The sequence below is a fragment of the Lissotriton vulgaris genome, chromosome 12 (genome assembly GCF_964263255.1).
Source record: "Lissotriton vulgaris chromosome 12, aLisVul1.2, whole genome shotgun sequence".
Classification (NCBI taxonomy): domain Eukaryota; kingdom Metazoa; phylum Chordata; class Amphibia; order Caudata; family Salamandridae; genus Lissotriton; species Lissotriton vulgaris.
In genome coordinates, this window is record NC_141700.1 from 771,711,317 (window position 1) to 771,728,233 (window position 16,917).

Genomic DNA, 16,917 nt, shown 5'->3' on the forward strand with positions numbered 1-16,917 from the left:
ACGCGCAGGGGTACTGCTACGCAAAACTTTCCGGATCCAGTCCGACGCCTGGGGATATTCTTAGGTAAGGAATCTAACACTAACTTGTTTCTTTCAGATTACTGAATTTAGAGGTGTTACAGGTGCTGGCAGATTGTAGCCAATTGGCTACTTGCCTTTAGAGTGACTACACACTTTGTATGTCCCCTTGGGGAGGAAGCATCCCCCAACCTACTTGGCTTGGGTTTTCTAAGGAGGGGGTTCACCTCAGTCCCAGGCACCTTAGGGGCGGTTCTGGCATGGGGGTGTGGGCATTTCGGGGAACACCTCTCTGGATTACTAATGTTTCTGCCAACCTTGCCGCCAAAAGTGGGGCTTGGGCAGAAGAGGTGGGCGGGCATCTCCACTAGCTGGAGAGGCCCTGGTCAGCATAAAGTGCAGGAAGCCGTTGAGGCTCACCGCCCTGCATACTGTTCCTGCTTCGGGGTTGGTAAGAAGCACATCCACCCATAGCAGGCTTTCTTCCTGACCCACGAGCGTAGAAGGGCTCAAACCTCAGGGGGGTCAGACAAGTCCGAGTGTGACAGGCTGGTGCTGACCAGTAAGCTGAACATGCAGGAGTGGACAGGCTGGTGCAGACCAGTAAGCTGAACATGCAGGAGTTGGTCGTTTTTCAGGGGGCATCTCTAAGATGCCATTGGAGTGCATTTTGCAATAAATCCAAGACTGGCATCAGTGTGAGTTGATTGTGCTGAAACGTTTGTATCATACTTCTCAGTATTCAGTAAAGCCATCCTGGAGCTGTGGAGTTCATGATAAACTCCCAGCCCATGTACTCAATTAGGCTTCACTACACTTACAAGGTCTAAGAACTGACTTCGACACTGTAGGGGCATATCGCTCATGCACCTAAGCCCTCACCTGTGTTATAGTGCACCCTGCCTTAGGGCTGCGAGTCCTGCTAGAGGGGTGACTTACCTATGCCACAGGCAGTGGTTGTGGTCATGGCACACAGGGATGTGTGCTATGTCGACCCTTAGGCTTTGTCTGCACCAAAACACACAGTCTGCAATGGAAGTGTGTATGTCTGTGGTGAGGGGTCTGTGAGGGTGACAATACATGTTGCAGCCCTTGGAGACCCTCACTGGTCAATAGGGACTTTCATGTGGGCCAGAGGTGTGCCAATTGTGGAAACAAGGGTGCAGTTTTGGCAAGGAACACAGGCACTGGGAACCAGACTGGAAGGGACCCAGTGCACACTTTAAAGTGCATCAGATATCAACCAAAACGTGAGGGGTAACCATGCAAAAAAAGGCACTGAGTACTGATGCCAGTATCTGATTTATTAGGACATGCACCCAGAGGGCATCTTAGAGGCTGCAGGCACAGCCGGGGAGCCCTGGAGGGGTCAACCCACGGTGGACTCATACTCTGGAGCGCTGGGGGACCTCGCTGGGACTGGTGGGCCACTCTGAATCGGGCCGTGGAGACGGGTGCAGTGGTTCCAGGCATCAGGTTTCTTTGTCTACGTCTTGTTTTGGAGATTCTTTTGACCAGAGATGCTGTTCACAGGAAATCCGGTTTTTGTTGAAGACAGTCAGTCATCCCAGAAGTTCTGGAGGTCGCTGGCTGCAAGACAAGGCACCTTTTGACACTGGATCTCTGGAAACTGCAGACAGGCAGGTAGGGACAGGGCCGAGTCAGTTCTCTGCAGTCTCCTCTGCTGGGCGTCTTCTTTAGTCCTTCGACGGTTGTGGGAATCTGCCGTCTGGGTTCATGGCTGCCCCCTAAATGCAGTATTTAGAGGGGGTGTGGTCAGTAGCCAATGGGCTACTGACATTAGGGTGACTACACCCAGGGTGTGCTCACCCACGTGGGGGAGTGGTCCCAATCCCTAACACTGATTGGAGCATGCCTGCCATGTCCAAGATCGTTTTGGAACACAAGGGAACCCAATACGGGGCCTTCAGACCGTGGGTTACTTAACTTATTTTAAAGAACAGGGGTCCTAAGGATTTAAAATATGTCAGGAGAATAACAATATAGACTACAATCAGTGCTATTTTTTTAACGTCCAGTCGGACGTGAGTTTATTTAGGGAATAATGTAGAATCGTGTTGGCCCAGAGAGGGGCCAAGGTTAGTGGCAAGATAGGGTACAATCCTGTACCTATCCCAAAAGGTTAGAAAAAACAAATCAAGAACAAGGAGATGGAAGAAGGAAGAAGTTTTTCAGGCAAGCGAAAAGTTTTTGAGCCAGAAGGTGACTTGCAATTACAGTAAATGGTTTCAACAAATTCACCCTGCAGTGTCAACAATTTCAAGTATACATATTAAATCATATGCTACACTGCATATTGCGTCGACGTTTCGATCCCTAAGGGCTCATAATACACTGGGATCATCATCAGGACAGTTTTACAATTAATGCCTGCATTAAATTGCGAAAGCCTGTAAAAAAAGGGGGGAAAAAGAATAAAAACAATTTTAAAGGCATAAGCCTAGACCAAAGGAGTTTTTCAAGGAAAATCAACGCTCAACAAGGCACAAGCACAAGTTAAAAAAGGCCATTCTATCATTTGAACTCGCCGTTTTTTGATTGGTGTGACCGTGATATTTGAACCGTATTTGCAAGTGAAAAAACGGCGCAGTGACATAGGTGTCATTCATTGACAATAGTGCGAAACAATTGCTGTGTCCGTAATGAATTGGGAAAACCTTTGTTGCGTCGTGCGTGCTCAGTGATGAAGTGATTCAGCGAGTGAAGTGGTTTTGATGAGTGAGACCGTGTCTATGGGCAGTAACCGGTCCATGGAGGCAGGAGTTTACCTTTCAGGACCCAGAATTGAGGGTATGGTGGCTCAAGATATTGATCCCGGTGCAGGAAGCTTGATGCTGCTAGGTAAAAGGGATTACCATTAGTAGTGCAGCCACGGGTGTGCATTTCGGAATTGCACTGAGGGGTCAGAGCTTATCTGGCGCTACTGGATGCAGTCGCCGAGTGAGTCGCTATAAGTTACTACAGGGAGGAGAGGAGCTTACCTGGCTACGCATAGTGTAGCCGTTTAGGAGGGGAGTCTGTTATCCTTAGTTTTTCAGCCACCAATTATTCCGTTTTGGAGGCGAGGGTAGTGTCCTTCCTAATGGGTCCAAGTGGTTGCTGGGGATTACAGGGTAAAAATTAGCGGAAGAACTCTATATGTGAAAGAGTTCTCTAGTTAACCGCGTTTCCAGGATGTAAAGAGAGGCTTACCTGGCTACGCTTGATGTAGCCGAACGGGGAGGGAAGAGTTGGTTTCCTTCGTTTTGGATGAAAATCAATTTCGTCCACGAGGTAGCTGGGGAATGCAAATTAAGGAAGTCAGGGGACGGACTCAGTAATTGACGGAGTGCTCAGGTTAGCAGCGTTTTCAACGTGGGCTAACCTTGGTTCTTGATTGAAGCGGCGGGGGAAGCTCGATCGACTTCTACCCCCTTCACTGGCAGCGCAGGCCCGCTGTGCTGAGTGCTCGTGGGCTAAGCTTATGGGGCAAAATAATGAAAAGGAAGGACTAGTTCCAAGTAACTCATATTTCGGCAGACATCTTGTAATGGTGAATTGGCCGAGTAGCGGTCATTACTGTCTTAGGGGCAATACTTTGGCCTGTAGTTCCGGGAGTTACGTAAACATATAACCATTATGGGTTGTAAGTTGGGCACTTTAATAAAGTGGTGTTAATTTCGTGAACGGGGCTGTGAATTGTTTTGCCATTTATCTTAAGGTGTGAGGGGTGACTTAAGTGAATTAAAATTGTGCATATAAAGCGAGTAGTGCAGGCCAGCCATGCTCTACATTCATACACATTTGAACTAACAGTATTATTAAAGCATCAATGTGTTCAAATTTTCAAAGTTTTCACACTGCATTATTTGGCAGCACTGAAGAGTGGGCTTCGCTTCACCCACCTGAGGGGTAGGATTAGCAGAGGTGGACACACCTTCTGGGCTGTTCTAATTTTCCCTGCCAGTCCTTCTGCCGAAAAGGGCGTGAGACAGGAAGGGGTGCGGCACCAATAGCAGGAGAGGCTGGGGGCCATTTTACAAAGGCGGCAAGGCCTTTGAAGCTCCCCTGCCACAGATGGCTCTTACTGACCTGGGGGAGGTGTGACCACCTCCACCGAGGAAAGGCTTGGTTTCTGGGCCCAGGAAGCGAAGGCTCCCACCCCAGGGGTCCAGAAACATGTCTCGTGGTGGAAGGCTTGTGTTTACCAGTCAGGTAACCCACCAGAAGCTGGTCGTTTTTCAATGGGCCTCTCCAGGATGCCCTCTGAGTGCATTGTATAATAAATCCCACACCGGCATCAGTGTGGGTTTATTATGCTGAGAAAATTGCTACCAAACTTCCCAGAATTCAGTAAATCAACTATGGTGCTGTGGAGTTCGTAATGACAAACTCCCAGACCATATACTCTTTATGGCTTTACTGCACTTACAATGCCTAAGAATGGACTTAGACAATGTAGAGGCATGCAACTGTACTCTCGCCAGTGGTATAATGCACCCAGCTAGAGGGGTATCTCACCTATACCACAGGCAGTGGGTTGCAGGCATGGCAACTTATCACTTTTCTCTGCACCAAAACACGCTGCATGGGATGGCATTGTGTGTGTGTGAATTTGTTAGTAAAGGTACAGGACCTCTAAGGGTGGCACAATATGTGCTGTAGCCCTTAGAGGCCTTCCCTGGTCACAGTGCCTTTGTTGCCCATGGTACCTTTTACAAGTGACTTACATGTGGCCAGAGAGGTGCCAATCGGGGGTACAAAGGTAAAGTTTTGTGAAAAAATACAGGTCATGGGAAACCGATTGGCAGGGACCCAGGGCACATCAAGTCAAAGTGCATCCGAAATCTGGCAGAAAAAATGGGGGTTACAGCAACAGAAACTCACTTTCCTACAATTGGTCTCTGATTTCTTCTTAAGTGTGCATACAATTTATTGACTGCATGCGACAAATGCTTAACACTCCCCTTGGATATGCTTGAGCTGCTGGACCACACTGCCACAAATAGAGCACTTTTGATTGTTAAAGTAAGACCAGTAAACCAATAAGAGTCGTCTGAACTTTTTGCATGGTGTGCCCTTACATTGGTTCACTACATAAAAAACGACAGCTTCTTACAGTGGTAGAGCAGCTTAGGCTTATCAGAGGGGAGCGTTACATATTTGTGTCTAGCCTTCAAGTGTGACACGCCTTGGATCTAATTTCCCAGCTGCTCTGGTGCCAAATGGGCCTCAAGGCAGGGAATGATATTTCCCAGGTCTGAGGTGGAGCTGTGGTCAAATTTCAAAGGTGGCAGACACTTTGAAGACTCTGGCTTTGAGATGCTAATCTGCTAGCCATCCTGCTAAAGGAGGTGTTATCACCTTCTGCCAGATAGGCATTGTTCCTGGCCTCAGAGAATGCGGGTCCTTACCTGCAGGGGATCAGAAACTTGCCTGTGGTGGCAGTTGAGTGGGTTCCTTAGGGTGGCATAATCCATACTGCAGCCCTTACGGACCCTCTTTAGTACCCATGCCCTGGGTACCAGGAGTACCATTTACTAAGGACTTGCATGTGTGCTAAAGTCCTAGCCAATTGGGTTAAAATTAAACTTGTGTCTTGTTTGTAGGGCAAGAGCACTGGGGCCTGGTTAGCAGGAACCCAGTGTACTACCACTCACTAACATCAGTACCAGTGAGCAAAAAGTGTGGGTGGCAAAGTCAAAAGGTGGCACTTTCCTACAAATATTTAGGAGCAATGAAATTATCAGGAATTTCTAATGACCTAACCCTTTTAAGCATCAAATAGGATGGGTATGTATGGCCCAAAGACAATGATTGATTTTCTGACTCTTCCTGAAGGACTGAATCAAAAGGAATCAAACAAAAAGCTGCTCACATGCTTCAACTAATTTCCTTTTTAGTGGACACAAAACATGGGCAAATCTTGAACATTACAAAAATGATTTGTTCTCATCATTCAACTATTTCCCTTTCCTTTTTCTGGGAATGCAAACTAAATTGAATAAGGTATGAACATCAGAAGACCTTCAAGCATCTAATTATTTTCTTCTCAAAACCTTATCTTTAACCCTCTTGAAAAACACCAATGACATACCTCAGGGATGGGCTGCTCCGGCTATTCTTTAGCCCCATGCTTCTCATGCTTGCGCCAGCATTCTTCAATCCCTCTTCCCAGGGACCAAGGCTACTGTTCTTCTCATGACCACCCCACAAGGGGCTGGACTCCCCCCATTGGGCAGACATGCTAGCCATGCCTGAGCTGCTCATGGTTAGTCCTCCATGCTGGAAGAAAAGGTGAGAAAGTACAATTATAGAAGGAGTTTCTACAAGAGTTCATACTTGAAATAACATCAGATTGAGAGCACAAAGGAACCCACTGAGGTGAAAGTGATGAGAAAACTGGCTGAGAGACATCAGTTTCCACTCATTTTTTTCATGCTGTTTCTTAAGTAAATTAAATAAACAATATAAAAATAGCCTTGTTTTTGGCATATGCAGACAAGCAACAGGGAGGCAGGTAGGTCAGTGAGGAATCCACATGTAGATACCGCATACACCAGAAAAAGTGTTACCGAAGGTAAGTAACTTGTTCAACTGATGGATGCATCTACCTGTGGATTCCTCAGCTTTTGAGTAGAATCCCCAGCAGTCCCACACTTGGAGATGGCTGCCTGTCTGCCTATAACAAAAAATATTGACAATGGGCAAAGTGACTGCCCCTCCTCACGTTGGAGTATAAGCAATAAAAGTGAGGAGGGAGGCCCAAGTTGCCGCTTTACAAATGTCCACTGCAGTGGCACCTCTAGCTAAAGCATATGTAGAAGAATTTGCTCTTGTGGAACAAGCTCTAATACCTTCTGGAGGGTCTTTGTGAATCATGACATAGGGTTTTCGCAGCGGTTCGTGGCAGTTTGACGGAGAAGGAGGCAGTGGTAGTGGAGCCCGGTGCAAAAAGCCCCAAAAAGTCATCATAGGCCGACGGGCCGGGAGAACCAAAGCGGGGGGCACCGTCCCTCTTCACAAGCGGGAGGACAGAGGAGAGGAAAGAGAAGGTGGTGACACGGCTCAGCGGCCTCGGAGCCTGGAGCTTGGCCTCGGAGCGAAGCAGCGGTGGATCAGCGGCTGAAACAGGCGGCGGTGGGGGCAGTAACTCGTGATACCAGTTGAGGGAGAGAGTCATGAGAGCCGAGTTACTCACCAGCCGAGACCCCAAAGTAAATAGAGCAACGAGCAACAGGGAGCAGAGGGGAGTAGTGAACGGTGGGGGAGAGCATCTGGGTTTAATCAACTTTGCGGCAATCCCCACCTACCACCAGCATACCAGTGATCCCACTAACTCCATTAACTCTAGCACTAACTCCAGCACGGACCCAAAATTGAGTAATTGACTTGGCTCGTCACACGGTCAGCGTTATATAGTGGGGAGCCCTATCTGGTCTAGACATTGCTTGCACTTTTGACCAGGTCCTGCAAGCCGGCACAGGAGAGGAGTCACGAGAGAAGGAGCCTATTTCTGAGGCTGGAGAATCGGCGGAGCGGGAGCTCTAGCTGGTCTGGACATTCCCTGCACTTTTAACCTGGTCCCTGCAAGCCAGCACACGGGAGGAGTCACAAGCGCTACTTCTGAGGCGGGAGAACACGCTGCGCGGGGACGCGCACGCCGAGTGGGCCAAGACGGGCCAAGACAGACCTGTCTGAGGCCTGCAGAGGCTGGGCTGGGCCAGCCCTCTTACTCCCTTGACTCTGGACTCAAGCAAGCCGGCACCAAATACCGTCAGTGGATTCAAGGGGGTCTGTTTGTTTGTGTAGGATAGTAGGGTCTGATTCCTATGGTCACCCCCACTTTTTGCTTTGATACTCTGGTTTTTCGACTTTAGTGTGGCTGTGGACCTGCTAATCAGACCCACAGCCCAGCTGTTCTCTCACTAAATTCATACCATGCAATTTAGGTACATACCTAATTGGGTATTGGGTCACCTTTGTGAGTCCCTGTATAATGTACCATAGGTACCCAGGGCATAGGTACATCCAAGGCCTACCAGGGGCTGCAGCATGTATTATGCCACCCCTGGCTGGCCATCCAAACTGACACCACAGGCTGAACACTCAGCTTGGGCAAGGTGGTGTAATCACTGTGAGAAGTTGGCCTGATATGTAGTGCTCACTATTCTAGTGATCACTGTGTAGCATTCCAAACGACCCTTATTGATGATTGGTTGTAAGTCAACCTTATAGACCAGCTATCCTAGTAGCATGGACAAGAGCAGTCTTTAGGCTAAACTCTAGAGGGCGTGTTAAGCCAGCTGTTATACCATCACACCAAGTGAAAGGACACCACACAAGTTGTTATGAAAATAAAAGGATATTTATTTATAACAAGTCTACCCTGATCTCTTTATGGGTCAGGGGGCTAAGCACACAACAAAACTCTTAAGAAAATACTTTAAGTCGCACAATTTACACAAATGCCAGAGGGGCACGAAAGAACAAGTTACTTACCTTCGGTAACGCTTTTTCTGGTAGATACAATATGTGCCTGTGGATTCCTCACCTTGTGAATATCCCCTTGCGTCAGCAACATTCGGAAATTCTTTTTGTAGCTTCGCGCCGACGTGGATCCGGACGTCACAGAGGCACGGCACTGCTCGCGACTCCGCTGACGTCACCGACGCCTATAACAGGCCAACGCCGGCGTGATGACATCAGTTCCGCCCTTTTTTCCGTGCCTTCGAGGCACACGGACGGACCGATGACAGTAGACAAACACGGTATACGCAGTATAGAAATCAAGGTAACACACACAGTGTGAAGCAAATGCAATAAAACATTTGAAATAAACAATTCCTTGACAATAAAATAATACATTAAAGAAACTGTGGCATAGAAGAGTGGACAACGGGGAGGCGGGTGGGTCAATGAGGAATCCACAGGCAGATATTGTATCTACCAGAAAAAGCGTTACCGAAGGTAAGTAACTTGTTCTTCTGATAGATACATCTGCCGTGTGGATTCCTCACCTTGTGAATAGAGTCCCACAGCAGTCCCCACTCCCGGAGGAGGGTGTCCACTCTTCTAGACCAAGAAATCCTGAAGAACAGAACGCGCAAAATGACCGTCCCTCCTCACTTCGGAATCCAAGCAGTAATGCTTCGCGAAAGTGTGGAGGGAAGACCAAGTTGCCGCTCTACAAATATCCTCTACAGGCACACCTCTAGCCAATGCAGAGGTCGCAGACTTAGCTCTAGTAGAATGAGCCCTTATACCCTCTGGTGGTTCCTTACCGGCCAAAGAGTAGCAGATCTTAATGCAGAGGACGATCCATCTCGACAAAGTCCTCTTATGGACCTCTTATGGACCGCTCTTCCTTTCTTGCAGCCAGCCAAGCCAATAAAGAGCTGGTCATCCAAGCGACAGTCTTTAGTCCTGTCCAAATAAAAAGACACCGCCCTCGCTCCTCTTCCCAGAGCTGAGTGGTCACTCCCCAGGGTCCCTCCAAGGTCGCTGGTATCGTATTTAGCGCTTTGCCCTGACTAACTGGAACTGTTTTTAGTGCCTGTGCCTGATGATCGCCATTGAGCAAACTTGCACTGTAATTGTTTATTTACTCGGCTAACTCGAGCCTGTCTGCGCGCTGTGCCGCTCTGCTCCCACGGCTGCATTGTTGTCTGTGCCTGCTGCCTACCTGGTCGCCGCTGAGCTTGCCTGCATTTTGCTTGTATTTTAAAAGTGTAATTCCACTCGGTTTGCGCGTTTGCAGTGCTCCCCCCCGCCTCCATTTTGTTTATTGTTGTGCTCGTCTTTGGCCCGCCCCGCCTCCCAGCTGAGACGCCCTCCCACTAAGTTGATCTGCGCTTCTCCTCCTGAAGTCGTCGTGACTCGCTCCTCTTCCCAGAGCTGAGTGGTCGCTCCCCAGGGTCCCTCCAAGGTCGCTGGTATCGTATTTAGCGCTTTGCCCTGACTAACTGGAACTGTTTTTAGTGCCTGTGCCTGATGATCGCCATTGAGCAAACTTGCACTGTAATTGTTTATTTACTCGGCTAACTCGAGCCTGTCTGCGCGCTGTGCCGCTCTGCTCCCACGGCTGCATTGTTGTCTGTGCCTGCTGCCTACCTGGTCGCCGCTGAGCTTGCCTGCATTTTGCTTGTATTTTAAAAGTGTAATTCCACTCGGTTTGCGCGTTTGCAGTGCTCCCCCCCCCCGCCTCCATTTTGTTTATTGTTGTGCTCGTCTTTGGCCCGCCCCGCCTCCCAGCTGAGACGCCCTCGCCCCTCCCCTTCCTCCATCCATATACAACAGGTATTTTTGCGCGCAGCGTTCACGCGCTGCGATCGCGCCCAATTCGCGCCGAAGGTGCGCCAAAGGTAAGCCCGTCTACGCCCGTCCGCGCCTGGACCGCGCCCAGCGCCATACCCCCTGCCCCTCGCGCTGCCCAGCCCCCCCGCGTTACCTACGATGCCGCCACCCTCCTAGCCCTCAACCCCGGTCGCGCCCCCAACTGCGTCCAAGCCGCTCCTGGACGCACCCATGGACCTTTCACCTGCTTCTCCTGCAAATTTAGCGGCACCGACAACATCTCCGCTACGACCACACCACAGATTCCCGACCCCAATCTCCTACAATGCATCCTTCTCAACACCCGCTCGATCCACAGACACGCCATTGACCTATGGAATCTACTAGACACCATCTCTCCAGACGTCGCCTTCCTAACGGAAACATGGATGAACGCTTCCTCCGCCCCAGACATCACCATCGCTATCCCTGATGACTATAAGATCACACGCAAGGACCGCACCGACCATACAGGAGGAGGAATCGCTATCGTCCATAAGAAATCCATCCGCATCTCTACCAGCTCTGACGCCAACCTCGCTAACTCCGAACACCTTCACTTCCAGATCCACATCGACCCCAAGACAACTCTTAGAGGCACCCTCCTCTACAGACCACCAGGACCCCGCGCAAAATTCAGTGAAGACATCACGGACTTCATCACCCCACACGCGCTCCCCTCCAAAGACTACATCCTTCTGGGAGACCTCAACTTTCACTTCGAAAAGATCAACGACCGCAACACCGCCACCCTCTTAGACAACCTCGAACTTAAACAACTGGTCACTTCCCCCACCCACATCGCAGGTCACACACTCGACCCCATCTTCACCTCCAGCAACCATGTCTCCTTCAGCCACACTACGGATCTCCTCTGGACTGACCACAGCTGCGTTCACTTCACCTACAACAAGCCGAAACCCATCATCCACCTCCAACCAACTCTACAAAGAAACTGGAACAAAATCACCACGGATCAGATCTCCGCATCGCTCCTTCGAACCTCCCCAGCCCTCTCTTCTAACGCCAACGAAGCCGCCTCCAACCTCACCCTTTGGTTATCCAACACCGCCGACTCCTTAGCACCACTGAAAAAACGTCAACACAAACTTGGCAACAAGAAGGCCTCATGGTTCAACGATGATCTCAAGAAGTCCAAGAAACTATGCCGCTCCCTTGAAAAGGCCTGGAAAAAAGACCCATCCACCAGCAACAAGGACGCCTTCAAAAGCGCCACCCGCACTCACCACCAACTGATCCGAAAAGCCAAGAAAACAGCATTCAAGGATCGACTTGACAACAACGCCCACAACAGCAAGGAACTTTTCAACATCGTCAAGGAATTTTCCAACCCCTCGGCCAACTCCAACGACATCACCCCCTCTCAAACCCTCTGCGACTCCCTAGCCTCTTTTTTCCACAACAAGATTGCTGACATCCACAACAGCTTTGACAACCAACCCGGAAGCCAACCCACCCTACCATCTGCTGACCATCTTCCCCCCGTAAACACCCTTAACGCCTGGAACCCAATCTCCACTGAGGACACCATCCGCCTGATGAATTCCATCCACTCTGGATCCCCCACAGACCCATGCCCTCACCACATCTTCAACAAAGCAGACTCCGTCATAGCACCGCACCTCCGAGACGTCATCAACTGCTCCTTCAACTCCGCTACCTTCCCAGAAGACTGGAAACACGCTGAACTCACCGCCCTTCTGAAAAAACCAACAGCAGACCCCACCGAACTCAAAAACTACCGCCCCATCTCGCTTCTTCCATTCCCGGCCAAAGTCATCGAGAAAGCCGTCAACAACCAGCTCGCCGCCTTCCTCGAAGCCAACAAATCCCTCGACCCCTCACAATCTGGCTTCCGAGCCAAACACAGCACTGAGACCGCCCTCATCGCAGCAACAGACGACATTCGAACTCTACTGGACAATGGTGACACAGTCGCCCTCATCCTCCTCGACCTCTCTGCAGCATTCGACACAGTCTGCCACAGCACCCTTCTACAACGCCTCAATAACATCGGAATCCAAGGAAAAGCACTTGATTGGATCACCTCGTTCCTCACCGGAAGAACCCAGAGAGTCCGCCTCCCACCATTCAAATCCGAGGCCTCTGAAGTCATCTGCGGCGTACCTCAAGGATCCTCACTCAGTCCCACCCTCTTCAACGTATACATGAGCCCCCTCGCGGCCATCGCCCGCCAACACAACCTCAACATCATCTCTTACGCGGATGACACTCAACTGATCCTTTCTCTCACCAAGGACCCCAGCACCGCCAAAACTAACTTACACGAAGGAATGAAAGAAGTCGCCGAATGGATGAAACAAAGCCGTCTGAAACTGAACTCAGACAAAACAGAAGTCCTCATCTTAGGTACATCCCCCTCTGCATGGGATGACTCCTGGTGGCCGGAAGCCCTCGGAAAAGCACCCATCCCGACAGACCACGCACGGAACCTTGGCGTCATCCTGGATTCTTCACTCTCAATGAACAGACAAGTCAGCGCCGTATCCTCTTCCTGCTTTAACATTCTTCGCATGCTCAGAAAAACATTTCGCTGGATCCCCTCCGAAACAAGGAAAACAGTCACCCACGCTCTAGTCACGAGCCGACTGGACTACGGAAACACCCTCTACGCAGGTACTACCGCTAAACTCCAGAAGAAACTACAACGAATCCAAAACGCCTCAGCCAGGCTCATATTAGACATCCCACGCAACGATCACATCTCTGGTCACCTTAAAGACCTCCACTGGCTACCCGTCAATAAGAGGATCACTTTCCGACTGCTTACCCACGCACACAAATCACTCTACGACATCGGACCAGATTGCCTCAACTCTCGACTGTACTTCTACACCCCCTCCCGCCAACTTCGCTCTTCCAGCCAAGCCTTCGCCACTGTACCTCGCATCAACAAGACCACCATGGGAGGCAGATCCTTTTCATACCTGGCTGCTAAAACATGGAACTCACTCCCCGCTTACCTTCGCCTCACCCAGAACCACCTAGCGTTCAGAAAGCAGCTTAAAACGTGGATATTTGACAAATAATCCTCCTCCCCTTCCTAAGCGCCTTGAAACCCTCTGGGTATGTAGTGCGCTATACAAATTTTATGACTTGACTATGACTTGACTTGACTGCCCTCTTGGGGTCAAGACGGTGTAATCTCTCCTCCTCCGTGGAAGGGTGTGGGGGAGGATAAAAGGTAGGGAGGGTAACAGATTGACCAAGGTGGAAAGGAGTTACCACCTTAGGCAGAAAAGCAGCCCTGGTCCTAAGAACCATTCGATCAGCATGAATGGACAAGAAAGGGGGCTTGGAACTAAGAGCTTGAAGCTCACTAACCCTCCTTGCCGAGGTTATTGCAACGAGGAAAACGGTTTTGAAAGTCAGGAGCCTCATAGGACATTTGTGAAGAGGCTCAAAAGGAGGACCCATTAAAAATGTCAAAACTAGATTCAAATACCACTGTGGCACAATAAAAGGGATAGGAGGAAACTTATTAATGAGGCCCTTCAAAAACCTTAAAACTATAGGAGATTTAAACAGAAAAGGCTGGTCAGGCAAACAGATAAACGCCGACAGCGCTGACAGATAACCCTTCACCGTGGCAACAGCAAGCCCCTGCTGTGCCAGAGAAAGGGCAAACTGGAGAACATCAGATAAATGGGCCCTCAAAGGGTCTATGGACTTCTCCCTGCACCAAACAACAAACTTAGACCACCTATAAGAATAGATGGACTTAGTGGAGTCACGCCTGGCTGATAAAATGACATCCACCACATCATGAGGGAGAGAAAAAGAAATCAGGTTGCCCCATTCAATCTCCAGGCATGAAGGTGTAATGTCTGGAGGTGGGGGTGTAGAACCTGCCCCTCCATCTGAGAGAGGAGATCTGCCCTGAGAGGGAGACGGAGCGGCGGGTGAGAGGAGAGGTGGAGAAGGTCCGAGTACCACACCCTTCTTGGCCAATCCGGGGCGACCAATATGACTCTGGCCCGGTCTTGGCGAATCTTCCTCAGAACCCGAGGAATCAAAGGTATGGGAGGAAACGCGTAAAGGAGTTGCGAGCTCCAACTCAACTGAAACGCGTCCCCCAAGGCTCCTTGCATCGGATACTGGAGACTGCAGAATGACAGGAGGTGAGCATTCTCTTGAGTGGCGAACAGGTCCACCCGAGGAGTCCCCCACATCCGAAAGATGTCGAGAACTACCTCTGGATGGAGCCTCCACTCGTGATCGGCAGAGAACTGCCGACTGAGACTGTCTGCACGAACGTTCTGAACCCCGGCCAGATGATTTGCCATCAGACAAATCTGATGGTCCTGAACCCAGGACCAGAGACGCAGAGCCTCTCTGCAGAGACACTGCGACCCTACTCTTCCCTGCTTGTTGATGTACCACATCGCGGTCGTGTTGTCCGTCAGGACCTGAACTGACCGCCCGCGAAGGGAAGGGAGGAAGGCCTTGAGCGCCAGACGTATCGCCCGCAACTCTAGAAGGTTGATATGAAGCAACCTTTCCTCTGGAGACCAAAGACCTTTGAACTGGCACTGGCCTTAATGTGCATTCCATTAAGGTTCATCTGGCTGCATTGACTGCCTACAGGAAATGCCCTTCACAGACTTCCTTTTTCCAGATCCCCGTGATCAAAGATTTTCTGGAAGGATTGAAGAAAGTATTCCCTCCTGTCAGGCTTCCCTCGCCTTCATGGGAATTGAATGTGGTGCTGTCCAGATTGATGAAGGAACCTTTTGAACCTATTCATAAGGCTTCGTTGCAGCACCTGTCCTGGAAGGCGGCGTTCCTCGTGGCCATTACATCGGCCCGCAGGGTGAGTGAAATTCAGGCGTTGTGTTGTAATGAACCTTATACTGTATTTCATGCTGCTAAGGTTGTTATGCGTACTCACCCTAAATTTCTTCCCAAGGTTATTTCTGACTTTCATGTCAACCAGACTATAACTTTACCTACGTTCTTTCAGAACCCTTCATCCCCAGCGGAGAGGTCTCTCCATTCTCTGGATGTTAGGAGGGTGTTGAAATTTTATCTGGATAAAACCAAAGATATCCGTAGGTCTGACCAGTTGTTTATCAATTATGGATCGGTCAGGACAGGTCTTGCGACCTCTAAACAGTCCATCTCTAGGTGGATTGTGTCCTGCATACAATTGTGTTATCAGAAAGCTAATAAGACCTTAGGAGGTAAGCCTAAGGCTCATTCCACCAGGGGCAAAGCTGCCACGACGGCTCTGCTCCGTAACGTGCCAATTGCTGAGATCTGCAAGGCAGCCACTTGGAAGTCGGTTCATACCTTTGCTAAGCATTACTGCCTGGACACTGACGCCAGGGCAGACGCTCAGGTTGGACAGGCTTCGCTGCGGAATTTGTTCGCGCAATAGTGGCATTATGTATTTTTCTCCACCGCCGCTTCGTTGTGGGGATGGGCTTGCCATTCTATTCACTAGATTATGACTATACACAGAGATCCCCTACTACAGAAGGAGTAGTTTCTGTCCTGTAACTCCAGTTCTGTAGTAGGGGTATCTCTGTTATAGTCATAAGCGCCCTCCCTCCTCCCCGGTGGAGAATTCTTCATGTGAACAATGCTGCAGGTCTGGCGTTTTATACGCCTTCAAAAAGAACTGAAAGTAAGTTGGACCTGCTATGCATTCTGGGATACTGGGAGAAGTCTGGAAAGTTCTCTTAAAGGCACAGTATCCTATTTAAGCCACATAATGGCAGCCTATGGGGCTTGTCTGTCCCTACCTTCCTCTCTATCATTCCTGAGTCTTGGACTGGGGGAGGCAGGTTTCTCTATGGTAGAAACTGGCAGGCTGGGCTGTGTGTGGTGATTTTTGGTGGAATTTCTAGTTGAAGTACTGGACAGTGTAGCCTGTGGATATAGGCTGCATTATTTGTCTTTAAATTCTCTCTTAAGTGTCTTTGCAGTTTCTGCATGATTTTGACAACTTAAGAGATTATTTTTGATTGCCGGGGTCCACGCACATGGGCGGGACTATTCACTAGATTATGACTATACACAGAGATCCCCTACTACAGAACCCAAAGATCCGATGTTATTAATTCCCAATCTTGTAGAAAATGAGTAAGCCGACCCCTCACTGGGCCCACATGATCCGGAATGGCGGATCTAGGGCTGCTTTGCTGCGTTGGCCGGGGGTTCGGGAAGGAGAGGAGGAGGATTGACGACCTCTAGGGCGGGATCTTTGCCTGCCCCTGTATGACTTGTACAGCGTATTCTGCTGCTGTTGAGGCTGCTGCTGGGATGGTCTGCAAGAACGAAAGGAAGATGTTCCAAACCCCCTGTAGCGTCTACCAGTAGTGCCTCTGGACTGAAGACCCAAAGATTTTGCAGTGGCCCTACTGTCCTTAAAACGTTCCAAAGCAGCATCAGCCTTCTTGCCAAACAATCCTGAGCCATCAAAAGGCAAGTCCAACAAAGCAGACTGGACGTCCGCAGAGAACTCCGATGATTTAAGCCAGGCAGCCCTCCTGGTGGCCACGGAGGAGCCCATGACCC

General features: G+C 49.8%; 1 protein-coding gene across 2 annotated transcripts in view; it reads right to left on the minus strand.

The window, feature by feature from the left end:
- The window catches only part of GIGYF1 (GRB10 interacting GYF protein 1), a 1,483,862-nt gene that overhangs the window by 284,582 nt on the left and 1,182,363 nt on the right, over window positions 1-16,917 (minus strand). For both annotated transcript variants that reach the window (XM_086946110.1, XM_086946109.1), the window contains one exon: window positions 6,116-6,303. In XM_086946110.1, coding sequence (XP_086802236.1) covers window positions 6,116-6,303 — 188 coding nt within the window. The remainder of the gene's footprint in view (window positions 1-6,115; window positions 6,304-16,917) is intronic.